Source organism: Oryx dammah, unplaced genomic scaffold (assembly GCF_014754425.2).
Source record: "Oryx dammah isolate SB20612 unplaced genomic scaffold, SCBI_Odam_1.1 HiC_scaffold_20, whole genome shotgun sequence".
Lineage (NCBI taxonomy): Eukaryota > Metazoa > Chordata > Mammalia > Artiodactyla > Bovidae > Oryx > Oryx dammah.
In genome coordinates this window covers 69,460,225-69,479,666 of record NW_024070204.1, presented here as the reverse complement: position 1 = coordinate 69,479,666, position 19,442 = coordinate 69,460,225, and the positions used below count along the sequence as shown (strand labels likewise).

Sequence of the window (19,442 nt, the reverse complement as noted above, 5' to 3'; positions counted from 1 at the left end):
AGGCTATTGCATTACATCAAGTCTGAAATAGGCTCCAGGGAAGCTGAAGTGTGAGGGACAAACAGAGGAGCTGGTTGGCAGGGAGGAGAAAGGAGTCAATGGCCCAGAGAGGTAGAGGTGCCTAGAGAGAAACTATGTGACCTTGAGAAAAACAGGGGAATAAGTCATCCCACAGCCATCCTTTCCAATTCCAGCACCGATTTCCCTGTGATGAACTACCTGCATTTGGGGGGGAGGAATAAAGGGAATGCAAAGGCAGGGAAAGAAAGAAGAAACAGGAAGCTAAAAGATGAGCCAGTGAGAATGTCTGATTCTGAGAGGAGCTGGGTCAACAAAATGTCTCCTTTAGATCAAGCTGTCCGATTTAATGCTGGATTCAACCTCTCAAGGTCTCTGTCTCCTCATCTGTAAAACTTTAGTATCTGGGTGAAGATCAGGTAAACATTGTTTGCAAAAGAGCCAATTATAAAATACTATGCAAATGCAGAGAGCTAATAGGATTATTATGGCTTTGGCATGAGTCTTTTTACCCAGGTTTTGATTGTCTGGGTAGCTGTGTTAGAAAATGGCCTGTTTTCCCTGGGATCTGGGCCAGGTTATGCTGGTTTCTTCTCATAGATTTCCACCCCAAGAGCCAAGAAAAGGGACTTTGCCTTTTTAAAAATTTATTCTAAAAGGGCCAAATTTAGCTTCTAGGATGAAATCAATGATGTTTTCTGTCTATTCCTCTGGTTGTTGAAAAGTTGAAGGAGAAGAATATAAAGTCATATTGAAGTATGAAGAGCAATACCATCTGAAAAAACCAAATGCTCTTTTGGGGTATGAGGAGAGAGGGGTCAAGGCCATATGATGTCAGCCAACCTCACACAAGGGGTCTTCTGCAGACTTTGATAGTCACTACTGGAGAATGAGCTTTGGATGTCAAGCCAGAGAGATCTGAGTGGGAAATGGGGCACCCGCGCTTGGGTACATAGCAGTGGGCAAATGATTTCCGTGTCCTGGGCTTCAGTTACCCTTTTATAAAATGGGAAGCCTAACGTCTGTCTAGTTTAGAGAATTATTGAGAGGATTAAAGTAATGCATGTAAAGCATGGTGGGTAAAGCCTGTCACATAGTTCAATTTAAATAATTTTTAGTCATGTATATCTCTTCCTTTCAGTTCAGTTCAGCCGCTCAGTCACATCTGACTCTCTGCGACCCCATGAATCACAGCACGCCAGGCCCCCCTGTCCATCACCAACTCCCAGAGTTCACTCAAACTCGTGAGGGCACTTTCAACAGAGTGGAATCTGGAAGGGAATATTTGTGTTTCTAACCTTGTCACATGAAGTCAAGCAGTTTTAAGACATCCAGTTATTCTGTTAGATCAAGAAACAGATATAAATTTCAAGGAGGATAATCTTACAAGAACTGACTCTATAAAAAGTAAAAAAAAGGAAGGCAAAGTTTTGCCAGTGAAATAGGGCAGCATGACTGGAGTCTTGATTCTGAGCCTGCATGGGGTAGAGTAGGAAAGAGTGCTGTGATCTATTAGTAATGTCTGCCGTAAGTTTTGGGTGAGAGCATGGAGAGCGCCAATGGTTGACACTCCCATTCAAAGCTTACACTTCCAACTGAGTAGTGGCTTAGGTGGAAGCCGTAATTCACGCCTGCCTGAGTTCAGAGTGAAGTCCATCTGGTTTAGTCTCAGCTTTGCCCATGTGAATTCTTGGACCCAAGCTAGTTATTTATCATGTCTGAGGCTCATCTGGCTTTTGTGAATTGCTTTCTGTGGTTTACCTTATTGTTCAGAGATGGAATGGCAGTATGTCACATGAAACTACAGAGAATTTAAAGCCAGCCATCCAAAGAGGGTAGAAAGAGTGTTAAAAACATCTTTCACTGATTGAGTATCAGGCATGAACCAAGCTTTCACAAGCAGTGTTTTCAGTCCTCCCAGAGGTCTGCAAGGAATCATTGTCTTCATTGTCCATGGAGGCTCATAAAGTTAAATAATTCATCCTAAAGTGTACCTGTTCACGGTGGTAGAGCTAGGATTTCAATCCACCCAGATCTTCTAACGCCAAAGTTAGTATTCTCTAATCCACAAAGAATGGGTATGGTCGGGGCTTTCTGGAATGGGTGGTATGCTCAGAAGTCGCCGTGTGTGGCAGCCCTGTGAACTGGATGACGGGTGATGATGAAGCGGATACAGCGGATGGCAGGGTGAGACGGTCCACATCTGACGCTTGTGAACTGGATGCAGCTCAGTTGTGAGTCATGGCTGTTGGTGACGTTGTGCGGATCCATTTGACCCGTTGTCCTTTAGACTGTGATTCTTCATCGTGCTCCAGTTTGATGGCACGAGTGGAAATATGTAAGCAACTCATAGTTACAGAGTCCGCTCCCTGGGCACTCTGATTGGCACACATGCCAATATAGCCACTAGAGCACCCGGAAGCAGGGACCTGCCTTTTATGTCCCCAGAACCTGAAACAGTAACTGTCACTTCAATACCTTTCAGCTGGCACAATGAAAGAATGGATACCAGCTTCCAGTATTTTATGTTTTAGCATTTATTATGTGGGACACATTGAGCTAAAAGCTTACATACACTGTTAGCTCATTTGATTTTTTTTTTTAATAACAAACACTTTATTAGGCAAATACTCTTATCTCTACTTTACAGATGAGGAAATGGAGGCTTAGGGAGATTGAGTAACTTAATCACAGTTAAGAAGTAGCAGGTTACTTGAGTCTAGGTTGTATAGTCCAGAGCTTGAGTTCCTAATCACCAAGCAAAGTAAGGTTTCATTAAAGAATTGAATCTTTTGGCAAAATGCTAAGTGGTTAAGCAGTAAGCTCCATAAACAGCAGTACAGATGGGCAGATGTCTGGTTTGTAGTCACAAATTCGAGCTATTAAGGAGGCCTCTTTCTTTCCTCCCTTTTCACTGTTAACTGTTGTAAAATATCCAAGAGTCTGAAGCAAGGGAAGAATGTGGTTCATTCTTGGGATGTGGATTGTGGGCTGCATGCTGCACAGTCTCCTGGGAGGAGAAGTGAGACTCAAATGTAATAGCAAGAGCTGGAGTTTCCCCTCTACTTGTTAATGATTGGAATGCTGCCCCCTTTCCACCGTCTACTGCATACTTAGAGGTGATGTTTGGGAATGTGGGATATATGGAGGATAGGTGAAATTTTGTTCCAAAGGGGCTGCTGGAGTCATACTGATGGCTCACATTTTTCATTCAGTCGTCACATCAACCTTATAAAGTAGGTGACTATTCCCTTCAATCTCCTGATGAAACTGGAGCATAGAGAGTTAATTTCCCCAAGGAGAGGCAGATGAAAGAGACCCACTTGGATCTGAACTTGGCTCTTCAGCCAGCCATTTTAAACACTGAGCTCTCTTGCCTCCTGCTAAGCTTCAGGGGCCAGCACCATTCTGTGTTACGGAAAGCATGGAGACATGTGTCTCCCAGAACCTGTTGGTCCCTCTTCCCTTGCCTTGATAATTCCCAGGATTACCAGCTCTGGTGAAGTCCATCTGAAAGACCAGTGACAGGGGTGAATGTCTGGGGACAGTAGATGTATTTTCCCCAGGGACAGCTCAGCATCTTTAGGAAGACTGCTTCTTCTGGTCAGATATGGTGAATCTCTGTGGTGGTGTCTGTCCAGTTTCCAGGGACCTTGACTGTCCATCATTTGACTAAAATAAAAGGATTGTAAATTGGTGGGATGGGAATATTGTCAGAGCTCTTGAATGAGGAAGACATCTAGTGTCCTAGTATAACTTTGCATCATTGCAAGATATATTCTTTTGCACTAGAAGTCTGTCTGCTGGCACCAATACTGTGCGGTCTTACTCTGTGAAGGAGAGGGAGACAAAGAGAGACAGACCAAGAGAGCGAGAAAGAGAAAGACAGAGGGGGTGGGCGAGAGAGAGAATGATAGATGAGGAGTCTGGAAACAGAAGATAAATCCCCTTTGAGTTTGCGGGAGTGCAGCTGTGTGGTTTTGATTTTTGCTGTTATTCTTAAACATTTGCTGTGTGCTCGCAGCCCAGGATTATCAGCTCTGGTGAAGTCCTTCTGGATAGCAATCATCACAAGGGTTCTCCTGTGACTCCTCTTGGGACAGTAAAATCACTACTGCTTGACTGGGGTCTGGCTCTCTTCTTGAGTGCTGTACCTGGCTTCTGGCAGAGGGACTTGGAACGGATGATTCATCTGGGAAATTCACTTGGAGTCACGTTACAAACTAATTATTGATCTGGAAAATGTTTTCCTGGTGGCCTTTCTTGCAACCCTTACGTTTGTGGTGAGAAGGACGCTTGAGGCATATCAGAAAAATGATATCTTCTTTCAAAAGCCATCCTCGTAGAGCTTCCCCGGTGGCTTGGTGGTAAAGAATCCACCTGCCAATGCAGGAGACACGGGTTTGTTCCCTGATTGGAGAAGATCCCCCATGCCTCAGAGCAGCTAAGCCCGTGCCACACTATTAAGCCTGTGGTCTAGAGCCCGGGAGCCGCAACTGCTGAGGCCCTCACACCCTGGAGCCCATGCTCCGCTCCCAACAAGAGAAGCCCGAGCAGCGGTCGCCGCCCCCGACTTGGCGCAGGCAGAGAAAAGCCCTGGCAGCGGTGGAGATGCAGCACAGCCGAAATACGTGCACACGTTTAAGAGTCACCCTCTTAACGGGGAGGCTTTTCATCCGCTCCTCCCTGAGTCCAGCCTTGTCTTCTCTATTAGAACTTCCCCGCTTGCCAAGATGGACGTTTTCCTAGAGCAGAGTAGAAAGTAGCAGAGCACACTGGCCAGAAGCCAGTTGGGAAGAATCAGGTACCTATCTTTGCTGTGTGGCTTATTGAAAGTGCACGTTGCTCAGTCGTGTCCGACTCTTTACGACTCCGTGGACTATACAGTCCAGGGAATTCTCCAGGCCAGAATACTGGAGTGGGTAGCCTTTCTTGCCAACCCAGGGATTGAACCCAGGTCTCCCGCATTGCAGGCAGATTCTTTCCCAGCTGAGTCACCAGGGAAGCCCAAGAATACTGGAGGGGGTAGCTTGTCCCTTCTCCAGTGGATCTTGCCGACCCAGGAATCTAACCAGGATCTTCTGCACTGCGGGCAGATTCTTTACCAACTGAGCTATCAGGGTGTGGCTTATTAGCTGTATGTATTCTGGCAAGTTTTTTTTACCTCTCTAGCGGAATGACAGTATCTATTCCTAGAGTAGTTGTGAAAATGAAGTGATATCATGCATGGATAAAGTTTCCACTAATGTTTGCTACTTTGATTAAAATATGTTAATCCAAATATATATTCATATACATGTATATATATGCACACATACATGCATAAGAATACCTCTGTTGTGTTTTTCTTAAATATTATATATGATATAAGGATATATACTATGAGATGGGGCTTCCCTGGTGGATCAAACAGCAAAGAACCCACCTGCAGTGTGGGAGATCTGAGTTCAGTCTCTGGGTCGGGAAGATCCCCTGGAGAAGGGAATGGCTACCCACTCTAGTAGTCTTGGAGAATTCCAAGGACAGAGGAGCCTGGTGGGCTACGCTCCATGGGGTTGCAAAGAGTCAGACAGGACTGAGTGACTAACACTTTCATGTTTGTCCACTGTGAGATGAAAGTAATACAACAGTAGTGGTTTATGTGTGATAGTAGTATTAATGAGAGGAGAAATATTAACAACAGTGGAACAGCATGGTTCCCGGGAGGCCAACGGGTCTAGAAAGCCAGGCCGTTTCTAGTTCCCAGGCCTTAGAGACTTGCAGCAGATGGAGATCCCCAGTGGGCCTTGTGGCTGAGTTCTTCTGCCTCCGGGGAGTACTCAGTGGCAGCACCTGCTGAGCTCACCTGCTGTCCCTCCACTCAGGTGTGTCCGGGCTATGTGAAGGCAGGCCCCCTGAGGACTATAACAGCAGACTTGGCAAACTTCCCGTCCCCTTTGGGAAAGAAAGCCACAGGCCTGCCACTCGTCTGTGAGGCCAGCTTGGTCAGATGGGCGTTTAATATTCCACAGCTGACTTGACAATACCCTTGCAGTCTCCGGATGTGAACCACTCAGTTTGTTTTACTTTATCACTAGTCCAGGGCTGGGAGGCTGGCAAGATGGGCTTCTGAAGTAACCCTTGTCCCAGCCTCGTCCAGCTCCTGCTCACTCACAGCTGAAGCACTGAAGTGTGAGTGTCCACAGAGATGCCTGGTGCCTGCTGCTCTACAGAATCACTCCAGAGCCCGGAACGCCATGCAGCGCTTGAAAGCCAGCAACTTGCTGCAGACACCAGAGTCCTGGTCTTCCCTGACTTGCCAAGGATTTCATTTCTATTTTTGTTCCCTCACTTTGGTCTTAATTATGGTCTTAATCGATGAGCCCGCAGTAGGCTTTGTCCAGGCACTGGGTAGTGAGGGCGGGCTGATGTCAGAGAAGTGAGAAGAGGGAGATACAGCACGCATACTTTTGGAGGCCCGCTGTGTACTGGGCATTACAATCGGTGCAAAGTATGCTTTATTCGCCATCATTCCCCTCTCTCATTTGCCCCCCATGAAAATGCTGAGGCTTGGGGAGTGAGGAGACAGCCCTAGGTGCTTGCAGGTGCTGGGTGGAGCACTGGGAATCCCCCTACCTCAGCTCCCTGCGGGCCTAGACTAAGGAAGGAACAGTTTGTTTGAATGCTTAGACCAGCCTTTATCAGGGCACATGCCTCGCCTTGTGGCATCTCTTTAGGATGAGGAGATTGTAAGCTGGCAGCCTGTGGAGAAGTGCAGCCTGCAGGGGTGTTTGATTTGGCTAGCAGTGGTAAAACAAGTGAGCAAGAATGCCTCATTCTTTAGAGTGTGGGTTCCACACACCTGATCACTTCCCACTGGCCTACGCTCTTCTGGTATCACTTCTGTCTGCTGCTTGCCCAGCCCTGCAGGCATCTGCTTTTGCTGTATCTTGATGTTTCCTGATACAGATGGCCTGACCAACTAGGCTGGAAGGCACTGTATATGATAATTGCCTGGAGGAATGCTGCAACTTAGCATATTAAAATTCAGAGAAGTTCTGCCAAAAAAAAAAAGTATCAAGACTAAAAAAATGCACCTTACTGGCTTATCTTTGCTTAAACCAAACTTTCCCCTACTTGTTTGATTGCAAATCCTTTCCCTCCCACAGAATACCTAACACCATCCTATAGTGCAAAAGTGTCCCAATAGAGCCTAGTTTTAGAAACATTTGCTCTGGAATCTTATCTCTTGTCATCTTGATTTGAAGAATAAAGAGTAAATCTTCAGACATAAAATCCAGTAACTGTAAAGAAAAGGTCTGACACATCTGACAACATACAAATTAAAATCCTTCTGTACAATGAAAGATATGATAAAGCTAAAAGAAAGCAACAGTCAACCACAGGGGAAGTAAAAGAAAATTCTTGCAAAATATGTTACTGAAAAGGGGTTAATATTAATGATATATAAAGAATTCCACACCAATAAGAAAAATGGAGAAAGAATACAGGGAAGTAGATTATAAATATTTGCATATGTGCTCGTTCATTATGTCCAACTCTTTCCAACCCTATGGACTGCAGCCTGCCAGACTCCTCTGTCCATGGAATTTTCCAGGCACTAATACTGGAGGGGGTTGCCATTTCCTTCTCCAGGGGATCTTCCCAGACCAGGGCTCAAATATGCATCTCTTGTTTCTCCTCCATTGACAGGTGGATTCTTTACCACTGTGCCGATAGTAAGTATAGTTGTTCATTAAATATAGAAAATGTGCCCACCTGCACTAGACCCAAAGAGTTACAGATAACAGCTGCAAATTATATATCAGGGTGACAAAATCAAACAGATTTGCATACTAGTGTTAGCAAGGTTGTAAGTTTAAGGAAATTGATTACTGCTTCTTTCTAAGGTAATATGACAGATTCTCCTGAAACATATATGAATATACATTTGCACGTGTGTACATACATCTGATGCACTAGCTTCAACAGTGCATCCATCCCATTGGGATTCTCAGAGACACACAAATGTATGTGTTTAATGTTTTCTGCCACTTATTTTACGATAAAGAGAAACTAAAGACAGTACGGAAAGTGTGACAGTGGAAGTGTGAGTCACTCAGTTGTGTCTGACTTTTTTGCGACCCCGTGGATTGTAGCCCACCAGGCTCCTCTGTCCGGAGAATTCTCCAGGCAAGAATACTGGAGTGGGTTGCCATTTCCTTCTCCAGGGGATCTTCCCCACCCAGGTATTGAATCTGGGTCTCCTGCATTGCAGGCAGATTCTTTACTGTCTGAGCTACCAGGGAAGCCCAAGAGAGCATGGAGTCCATTAGTAAGGAGAACTTGGTGTACCCACATGAGTCTTATTTTGCAGTGGTGAGAAATGAAGAGTGCACTCTATGAACTGATGGCAAAAATCCTGGTGGTACATGGTTAGCTGCAAAAAGCAAGTTACAGAACTGTGTAATCACACACACACACACGTGCACAGGCACATACATGCAACACACAACACGCACATGTTCATGCGTAGAAAGCAGTCAGGACTCATTGCAGTGTTGACAGTGACCCCTTCTGAGCTGAGCAGTAGGGATTAGGGCAGAGATGGAGATACAGGACTTCAGGGATACTTTTCATCCTAATACTTGTCTCAATGTTGTAAATAACAAACATAAGTCTGATGTACAAAATTCATAAATAACAAGGAGAATAAGCATGAAGGCAAGGAGAGAGAGAGGTGCAGCTTGAGGGTTACAAGGAGTGGCTCTGTAAGCAGCCTGTCTGTGTTTAAAGTCTGACTAACTTGCTAACTTTGTGACCTAGTTATTAAATCTTGATGCCCTAGAGGTTCCTGATCTATGAAAATAGTGTGTCCCTTGTAGGAGGAAGTAAGGTTTAATAAAATTACGTAACAGCATGGTGTCTTCTCTGAGAACTTTCAGTGGAGCACAGTCACAATGGTTATCCACGTTCACTAAGAAACTCAACTGTATATGGCTAGGAGGAAGAGTTTATTTAAAAAAAATAATTTTCACTGTTTTAATTTTGGTTTAATTGTAAAACAGTGATTGTTGTTGTATTAGTCGCTCAGTCCTGTCTGACTCTTTGCGACCACCTGGACTGTAGGCCCCCAGGCTGCTCTGTCCATGGGCATTCCCCAGGCAAGAATACTGGAGTGTGTTGCCATTTCCTTCTCCAAGGCATCTTTCTAACCCAGGGATCGAACGCATGTCTCCAACATTGGCAGGTGGATTGTTTACCACTGGGTCACCAGGGAAGCCCTAAAGGGTGATACTTATTGACTACAGAACACTGAGAATATGCAGGAGAAGAAAATGAAGAAAACAGAACACTTAGAATATGCAGAAGAAGAAAATGAAGAAAATATGAAGTGCAAACACCTAAGATTTTTAAATATTGTTTTCCAAATAGGTGACTTACAACTCTTTTTGTAGAAATTACAGTCTACTCCGTTATTTAGCAAATGGTGCTGTTTCACGAGGCCCTGGGTGTGTTTCCCACCTCTGGATGCATCAGTTACCTCACACAGAGGGAAAAAGTCCATCCGCCGTAATGCCCAGTTTTCCTAACCCAGCTAGTAGCTGCAGAAATGTGCCCACAATTGTTCTCAAATTGGTCAAGGAGAGAAATTAGAAATAGAACTCGGTCCATACTGTCCTTACCACCAACAGTACAACTCAAGCACACTGTCTTCTAATGATGATAGAAGTTACCCTTTACACAGCATCCAAAGTATGCCTGGCTCTCTGCTGGATGCCTCATTCATATTCTTTTTAATCTTTGCAACCCTGAAAAATAGGCATTATTTCCTCTAGTTAACAGACAAGGAAAATGAGAAATCGGAGAGGTTAAGTGTTTTGTCCAAAGTCACATGGCTACTAAGGTGTAGAACCGGAGTTTGACTGTAAGTGTATATAACTTCCAAATCTATGATTGTTCTACTATACATTTCTAAGGCCCTTGAAGATAGAAGAAACTCACATATCTAAGGTTTCAATCTACATGTAGAGTTTGAGTCACTCTACCAGTACTCAGCAGAGAAGGCGGTGGCAACCCACTCCAGTGTTCTTGCCTGGAAAATCCCACGGGCGGAGGAGCCTGGTGGGCTGCCGTCTATGGGGTTGCACAGAGTCAGACCCGACTGAAGCGACTTAGCAGCAGCAGTACCCAGGATGTGGGCTCCTCCTTCCTTGATCTGTGTCCTGGTGCAAAGCATCCTTGCCACCAGGCAGAATTGTTGGCAGAGTCATTGGCCGTGGGCATAACTCACGTTTATTTTACTTTCTACCTAGGTGGCAGCTTTGAAATATATCCCATCTGTCCTCCATGATGTGGAAACCGTCTTTGATGCAAAGTTACTCAGGTGAGAGCTGATGCTGTACTTTCCTGGGCTCTGGGCCAAGCCAGGGATGCAGAGAGAGAGGCGGGTTCTTGTGGGGAATTCCAGACGGACACTCAGCATGGGGAAAGAGGGGCCAGGTGGGCGGAACTTCCTCCAGGGACTTCAGTGTGGTATTGTTACATTTTCGTTTGTTTGTGTCAGATTTGGGGAAGACTAGCTATAAAATAAGCATCTTTTTTTGATTGATACCAATGATAAAGAATTGTATCATTGAAGCCTTGGTGGCTTAAAGAATCTACCTGCAATGAAGGAGACATAGGAGACGTGGATTTGATACCTGGGTCAGGAAGCTCTCCTGGAGGAGGAAATGGCAAGCTACTCCAGTATTCTTGCCTGAGAAATCTCATGGATAGGGGCTCTAGTCCAGGGGTCAGACAGGACTGAGCACGCGCATGCACAATGATACAGAATTTGAGACATGTAGGTTAAAAAACTTATGTTTAGTGGACATGTCTCCATTTCACCTGGGCTTGGAGGTTTTGGGGATTCCTGTCTTTGCCCTGTAAGCCCTGTGGTTACAAATAGAGAACCACCGATACATACTTAATGGCATAATGAGATGGGCTCCCCTTCACTTTTTCCTCCTTCACCCCATTCCTTTCATGAAAGGAGCACATTATCTCAAAATGCTTACGCCATTTAGGGGCATCTGAGACAGATATACGCTCTTCCTCCTTCTATTTACTTAAGTTGCAAGATAGCATATAGACCATTAAACATTTTTTTTTGGCCAGGCTGTGTGGCATGTGGGATCTTATCTCCTTAACCAGGGGTCGAACTCATACTCCCTGCCCTGGAAGGCAGAGTCTTAACCCCTGGACTGGCAGGAAAGTCCCTAAATACCTTTTATATTGGAATACTTTTAGATTTAGAAAAGAGCTGCAGAGATAGTATGTGGAGAACCCCTACATGCTTCCCACTGAGCTCCCCTTGTTGTTCATGTTTAGACAACGACAGTACAGTCACCGAAGCTAAGACAGTAACATTGGCGTGACTCTATTTAGTGCCCTCCAGACTTTATGCAGCTCTCATCAGCTTTTCCACTGTTCACATGAAGATTTCTGCTGGCTTCTCATTCTTCTGCTCTCAAGCTGAATGTTGTCCTCTTGGGGAAGCTACCTCTGAATATTGTAAATAAATTAAATTCCTCCCTTAACCCCTGTACCATTACAACTCCCTATTCATTTCATTGCATATCTGGTCCTGTATTGATCTGCTTGCTTTTGTGTTGTACACTGACCTTCATTAGAATGTAAGTTCCATGCCAAATGGGACCAAGTCTGTTTCTATTCTATCCCCTCTGCCCTGCACATTGCCTGTCACATATTAAATAGATGCTTAATGAGGATTTGAAAGAAATGAACACAAAGAGCTTATTTTGGAAAGCTGACAGGGGTTAAAATTTTTTTTCAGTGGCATTTTTATTTTCACTCTATTTGGAAAGAGCTGTCTTCTTTTTCATATTCCAAACTTGTTCTAATCTACAACTTTTCACAGTTTTTTTTTAAATTAGGACCTTTTTAAGATATCTAAGGCATTACCAAGTATAAAACGTTAGAAAAATAAAATGGTATGGAAATGAAATTAGAACCTGGTTTTAAACCCTTGTTTCTTTGATCCCTTAACTGTGTAACATTGGAAAAGTTAATCTTTTTAAACCTTACTTTTCCCGCTTGTAAAATTGAGATGAGCATTGGATCTGCCGTATAAACTTGTCATGTTTCCATGGCACAGTAGATGTCAAGTGCAAAACATGTACCTGGGGTTGAGGCTCTTGCTGTTAGTTTCCAATTTTCACATCTTTTTGAGTGCTGTTGGTATTAGTATTCAACATCGAGACCAACCACGCATGTTTACTGAAGGCTTATCATGCACGGGGCAGGGGGAGGGGTGGCAAAGGGAGCAAGATGTTCCTTGTTTCTGCTTCCACAGCCAACAGGCTGGGGAAGGACTGTGTCAGGAGGTGGCAGGCATTGGTTTAACGACTTCTCTGTGCTCTTGTTTTTCCTGCCCTTAGCCAACTCCTCTACGAATTCTACACGTGCATCCCTCCCGTGAAACTCCAAAAGCAGAAAGTCCAGTCCATGAATGAGATAGTGCAGAGCAATCTCTTTAAAAAGCAAGGTGAGTATAAAGTATCTTGGCTGGTGGGGGCACGTGAAGCCCCAGTGCGCCTCCCGTGCTATGCAGTTACCAAACGTTTCTTCTCTCAGAGCTCCCTTAGTCTGAATGAAGGGGGGAGTAGAAAGTAGCTGACAACTTAAATATCAGAATCGAAACTAATGTAAAGAAAACACTGGCTGTACTATTTGTTTTTCCTGAGAAGGTTTAATAAGAGGCCAGATTTGGAGTCATTTTCATATAATTTTTGTTTTCAATTGGGCTGTACCATGTGGGATCTTAGTTCCCCATCCAGGGATTAAACCTCTGGCCCCTGCATTAGAAGCACGGAGCCTAAACCTCTGAAACACTAGGAAGTCCAATCTGGAGCTATTTTGCTGTGAGGTTTTTACTCTACATGAGAGGAAGTAGGTAAATTTCCAGTCCCTTCACAGAGGCATCAGTGGCTCTGGGCTCCTGTTGTGTTTGCTTCCAGGGGCACTCACTGTGTAAGCAAGCAAACACATATATACTGTAGAGTCTCCCTGGGCTCCTGTTATTACTTTCACAGCAGTGTGTTACACAGCTACTCTGGATGTTGCCTTTCTTCATGTAACGGTATTTCCTGGAGAGCAGGGAAGGCCAGGGGACTTGTGCAGCGATCGCAGTCAGAACTCACCCAAACTGATCTCTGGTGACCATCAGTCCTCAGCCAGCACCCCCAGCCTTGGGGCTCCCTGTTTTTGAGGCTGATGAGCTGGATGGCCCCGCATCCTCCAGCTATGAGTACATAGGACTTATATGTTAATAGTCATGATTTCCTGACACCACTCCTTTTTGTGAGATTGAAAAAGATGACTTTTGAGGGTCATTCTGTGTTCTGTACCCTCAGCTCAAGGCTTTCCAGTTGAAATTCCTTTCTGTTCATGCTGGTGTCAGTGATACAATGAGAAGCAAACTGTGCAAGGAACACGGAGTCTTAGAAAGCAGAGGATCATTCATCACCTATCTGGGATTTATTCAGAGTGAGGCTTGAAGATTTATGTAAATTGCTGGGTAATCACAGAAACAGTCAGGAACCACTTCATTGTAAAGATTTTCTCCTCCCTAATGCCTGGCTAACATGGTGCATCCAAAATTGCTGTCTGAATCCCATCCCATTAAGAGTAGGAGAAAGGCATGGGAAGAAAGGTGATCCTGTGACATTTATTCATGCCTAGAGTTTGCTGACCATTTAGATGATGTGTGACACGGTTTGTTTGTGCAAAGTGGTCTGGGCAGGTGATTGGAAACTAATCTTGCTAAGAGTTGTTATATGTCTTGTCTTACTGTTTAGTTTTTTTTTTTTTTTTTTACTTTACAATTCTGTATTGGTTTTGCCATACATTGACATTGAGCCTATCTCAGGTTTCACCTTCTGATTTCCATGTCAGAATGAATCGCCCTCACGCTCAAAGCATTGAAGTATGCCTGCCCCTTCCCGCCCTGGCAGGCCCTCCCTGGATTTCAGGCGGTGTCCCTGCAGAGGTGACTGGAGTTCCGCCTGAGGGGCGTGGCGAGGGCGGCTCTTGCTGCCTCTGGTGCTGCGCAGGCAGCAGGGAGCAGAGCCGCTGGCTCCTTTCCATTGTTTGGAGCTGCTGTCGTCAGGGCCCCGCTCAGCGTCGAGGCCAGGTGGAATGTTAGCGTGGTCCTGGTTTGGGCGTGTGGCATCAATTCCAGCCTGCTGGGAGTCAGAGCCACTCCTTTACTGGATTCGCATCTCCTGGGCTGATGGTGGCCCCTAGGGTCAGCATCATCACAGGCTGGGCCAGACCGCTGCCGCCCACCAGTCCTGCTGCGCCTCTGAGTTTGAGTCAGTAAAAACCCTCTGATTAATACTAAGTGACAGAAGGCCAGCCCCAGGGTACGCAGTTACAGAAGAAATGCAAAATTCTCACCTTTACATACATACAGAGACTAGAGGTAGGTGAAGGGAGAGCCCACTAGGGAGCCATTTTAAAGGGGCTGCAGTGCATAATTCATCAATCCATCCTTAGTTTAGGTGTGGAAGCTTAAGGGTAACTCCTCTTTCACTATTTGCTAAGTGAGCCCTCTTACAAAGGGATTTCCCTGGTCGTCTAGAGGCTAATAACTTCACACTCCCAATGCGGGGCCTGGTTCAGTCCCTGCTCAGGGAACTAGATCCCACATGCTGCTACTAAGAGACGCACGCTGCAGCTAAAGGTTCTGCCTCAACTGAGACCCTGTGCAGCCAAACAAATAAACACATAAATAAATATTTTTAAAATGATCTGAAAAAGAATAGGCATAGATATATGTATAATATAGAATTGAGTCACTTTATATACACCTGAAACTAATACAGGTATAATACAACTAAGTATAGTTGATTGTAAACCAACTGTCCTTCAATTTAAAAAATAAGCATAAAATAAAATAACCCTAAGGGAAACTTCAGCCCAGGCTCCTCTTTAAGTCCTCAGGTTCCAAATGAAAACACTCTGATTGCATATGCACGCACTCACTGGGTGTCTGTGGCTCTTGAGTGAAAGTCTCTTTTATGCCCTGAAATAAGGTGAGTGTGATTCCTTGGCCAGGTCTGAACTAGAATGAAATCCCTCCTGTTGTCCCCCTGGGAGATGTCCTGTGCCTCAGAGAAACAGTTTACTTTGAACCCATTTTTACTTAACTGCCAGATGTGCAGACTGCCTGGAGTGTTGTTGGTGACATTAGCTTGTACTGGCAGCCTTGAACACTTGTATTGACATCAGGACAAGGAGCCAGGAGGCTGTTAAGCACTTTCCAAACTGTTGGCAGACTGTCCTATTGGCTTCTCTTCAAGAGGATCCTATGGAAAAGAGGGAGAAGGTTTACTGGTTAAGGGCTCTGGTTCTTGGGTTGGATTCCTGGGTTCAGCCCCTCATCAGCTGGGTGACCGTGGGCAATTTGCTTAACCTCTCTGCTCCTCAGCAAACTCATCTGCAAAATGGGACAAATGATAGCAATATTTTAGAAGATTGTTACGTGGGCTGACGAGACCAACAGTGCATCTGAAGTGCTATCAAAGCAATGTAATATATCATACTAAGTAGGCACTGTTATTACTGGTGTTGTGGTTATTATTTCTGCCTCTCCTTTCATTTTTCCAACTTCTAACCTTCAGATTCTTTGCAATAAGGGCATCCCTTCATAGCTGATAGTCACACGAAACCCTAAGTTACATTTCCTTGTTTCCCTGAAAGCTGTATGTTTTTCTGTAGGGTCTGAGAAACATAGGACTTAATGAATAAAAAGGCCTTGGTTGTGTATGCACTTCCTATCCTGGCTTTGAATGGTCTTTCCAGGTTTTGCCTCGTTTCCCTAGAGTGTTTCTATACAGGGCCCGGGTGACGTGAACCCAGCATCACAGGTCAGCGTGAGATGTTTGTGGTTTCTTGCCTCGTGTTTGCCTTGCCATGGGCCTCAGTATAGCTACACGGTTTGGGACGCTTGACAGTCACCCTCTGTGATGGTTTGCTCCTGTGTGCTGAGTCGCTTAGTCGTGTCTGACTATTTAGCACCCCAGGGACTGTAACCTGCCAGGGTCCACTGTCCACGGGATTTCCCAGGCAAGAATACTGCAGTGGGTTGCCGTGCCCTTCTCCAGGGGATTTTCCCCACCCAGGGATTAAATCCGAGTCTTCTGCCACCTGAGGAGCTCCTTGGGGCTGTTTTGAAATATGTGCAGATGCAAGTGTACACACACACACTTTTTAAATCTTCCTTCTTTCGTGGAGGCAATTAGCCTCCATTTGTCTCAGCATTTACTTGACCTGTGACCCTGAGTAAATTTCTTACTCCTTTCAAGCCTCAGTTTCCTCATCTGTAAAGTGGGAATAACCAGAGAGTGCGCCTCACTGGGTAGTTGTGCAGCCTCAGTGGCATAATGTGACCTGTTATCCTGGGGTGTGAGGGCGTCAGGGGTCACCAGCAGCCAAGGTCTTTCAAGGAGGGGCTCGCCCTGTACAAATGACTTCAGGATTCAGTGGGAGGAAAACTGGGAAACTGATGAAGATGAATTTCCTGTTGTCTCCAGACTGGCCTGGTGGTGATGATGGGAGAAAGGATGAATAGGTATGCCCCAAGAAAACTCTGAGGGGAGTCTGTGAGAAAACCAAACCTTCTGTGCCTTTGGAACAGATTTGTCCCTGTGAGAACCTAATCTCTAAGTAATGTGTCTTTTTAGTCTGATGCTAATCAGATGTGCCATCTGCTTCAGTGTAAACTGCTTTGGGATCCACATGGCTGGCTTTCCTCTACTTCCAAAACAAACAGGGACAGGGCGGGGCCAGGAAGACAGGGAGACAGAGAAAGAGACAGATCTGACGGAGATTTGGAAAGTCTTCCAGTGTTTATTTTCAGCGAGTGGGATTTTCTTTGGAAACTTTATTGAGAAGTTGTTCTCTGAACTCAAGCATCCTATTTTTCTTTTATGAAGATGTGGTTTCCTTCTTCCCCCCTCTTTTTATCTGCAGCCCACAGTACCTGGAGCTGCTGGGACCCCCTTCACAGTGGGTCTCTGTGGTGGGAGGGGTGGACACCCCTGTCCAGCACCCTGGGAGGGCAGCTATTCTTTCTAATTATCACACCACTGCAGCACTGGCTGGGGTGGAGAAAGGTCCTTTCGCTCTAACAGTTATTATTTTGCTTGGTGAACTTAGGTAGCATCTCTGAGCCTCCGGGTTCCGCATCTGAAAAATGTGAGTAGGAATGTGGACGTTAGAATATGAACTTTTGATTTAGGGAATCCTTGTTTGTGATCCTGGCTTGATCACTTAGTAGCTGTGTTCGTTGAACAAGTAACTTCTTTGAGTTTTCATTTCTTTAGCTATGAATTAGGATAATGCATGTTAAACAACAGGCAGAATGCCTGACACAGTTGCTGCTCATGTAATAAAGACATCTACTGTATCAACTGTGTGACAGAAATAACCACAAGAATAACAGTGACATCAACAGCATCCTAAAGGGAGAGACATATGATCACCTAGAGCCAGACATCCTGGAATGCAGAGTCAGGTGGGCCTTAGGACGCATCACTACGAACAAAGCTAGTGGAGGGGATGGAATTCCAGTGGAGCCATTTCAAATCCTAAAAGATGATGCTGTGAAAGTGCTGCACTCAATATGTCAGCAAATTTGGAAATCTCGGCAGTGGCCACAGGATTGGAAAAGGACAGTTTTCTTTCCAATCCCAAAGAAAGGCAATGCCAAAGAACGCTCAAACTACAGCACAATTACATTCATCTCACACACTAGCAAAGTAATGCTCAAAATTCTCCAAGCCAGGCTTCAACAGTATGTGAACTGTGAACTTTCAGATGTTCAAGCTGGATTTGGAAAAGGCAGAGGTACCAGAGATCAAATTGTCAACATCCATTGGATCATAGAAAAAGCAAGAGAGTTTCAGAAAAACATCTACTTCTGCTTTATTGTCTACGCCAAAGCCTTGACTGTGTGGATCACAGCAAATTGTGGAAAATTCTTCAAGAGATGACCTTCAAGACCACCTGACCTGCCTCCTGAGAAATCTGTATGCAGGTCAAGAAGCAACAGTTTAAATGGGACATGGAACAACAGACTGGTTCCAAATAGGGAAAGGAGTATGTCAAGGCTGTATATTGTCACCCTGCTTATTTAACTTATATGCTGAGTACAACATGTGAAATACCAGGCTGGATCTTCATCAAGCTGGAATCAAGATTGCCGGGAGAAATATCAATAACCTCAGATATGCAGATAACACCACCCTTACAGCAGAAAGTGAAGAAGAACTAAAGAGCCTCTTGATGAAAGTGAAAGAGAAGACTGAAAAAGTTGGCTTAAAGCTCAACATTCAGAAAATGAACATCATGGCATCTGGTCCCATCACTTAATGGCAAATAGATGGGAAAACAATGGAAACAGTGAGAGACTTTATTTTGGAGGCTCCAGAATCACTGCAGGTGGTGACCAGTCCATCCTAAAGGAAATCAGTCCTGAATATTCAGTGGAAGGACTGATGCTGAAGTTGAAACTCCAATACTTTGACCACCTGATGCAAAGAACTGACTCCTTGGAAAAGACCCTGACGCTGGGAAAGATTGAAGGCAGGAGGAGAAGGGGACGACAGAGGATGAGATGGTTGGATGGCATCACCAGCTCAATGGACTTGAATTTGAGTAAGTTCCAGGAGTTTGTGATGGACAGGGAAGCCTGACATGCTGCAGTCCATGGGGTCACAAAGAGTCGGACACGACTGAGTGACTGAACTGAACTGATATATAATTTGCTATATAAGACATATATTTGTGACCCCATGGACTGTAGCCTGCTAGGCTCCTCTGTCCATGGGATTTTCCAGGCAAGAATACTGGGGTGGGTTGCCATGCCCTTCTCCAGGGCATCTTCCCGACCCAGGGATCGAACCTGCATCTCTTACGTCTCTTGCGTTGGCAGGCGGTTCTTTACCTCCAGTATCGCCCGGAAAGCCCATATAGGACATAAACATACATTAGATACTTACAATGTCCGGGTTACATAGGTGTAATTACCCCCATCTTATAGTGGGCAAACCAAGGCCTAGAAAGTCAAATAATTTTACCCCAATGAGAGCAAGGGTATGATGTATTAGGATATTAGTATACTGGGCTATGTGATTCTGAAGTAACAAATCAATCTCTAAATATCAATGGTTTATTTCTCTCTTGTGCAAAGTCTGATAAAGGTCATGAAAGTCATACCCCTTTTGTCCCTTGTGAAGCTATGCCAGTGGTACCCCTGACCTGTCTGCAGCAGGGAGGAGAAGGAGGGAGAAAGCAGAGCCATTCTCAAGAACCTCAACCTGAAGATGACACCCCAGGATTCCACCCACAGCCCATTGCCCAGAGCCCATCCTGTG

At 45.0% G+C, this 19,442-nt stretch overlaps 1 protein-coding gene across 1 annotated transcript in view; it reads left to right on the top strand.

The window, feature by feature from the left end:
- DOCK2 (dedicator of cytokinesis 2) overlaps positions 1-19,442 on the top strand; it is a 456,743-nt gene that overhangs the window by 112,018 nt on the left and 325,283 nt on the right. Inside the window, exons 24-25 of the mRNA XM_040262783.1 lie at positions 10,314-10,384; positions 12,441-12,547. Coding sequence (XP_040118717.1) covers positions 10,314-10,384; positions 12,441-12,547 — 178 coding nt within the window. The remainder of the gene's footprint in view (positions 1-10,313; positions 10,385-12,440; positions 12,548-19,442) is intronic.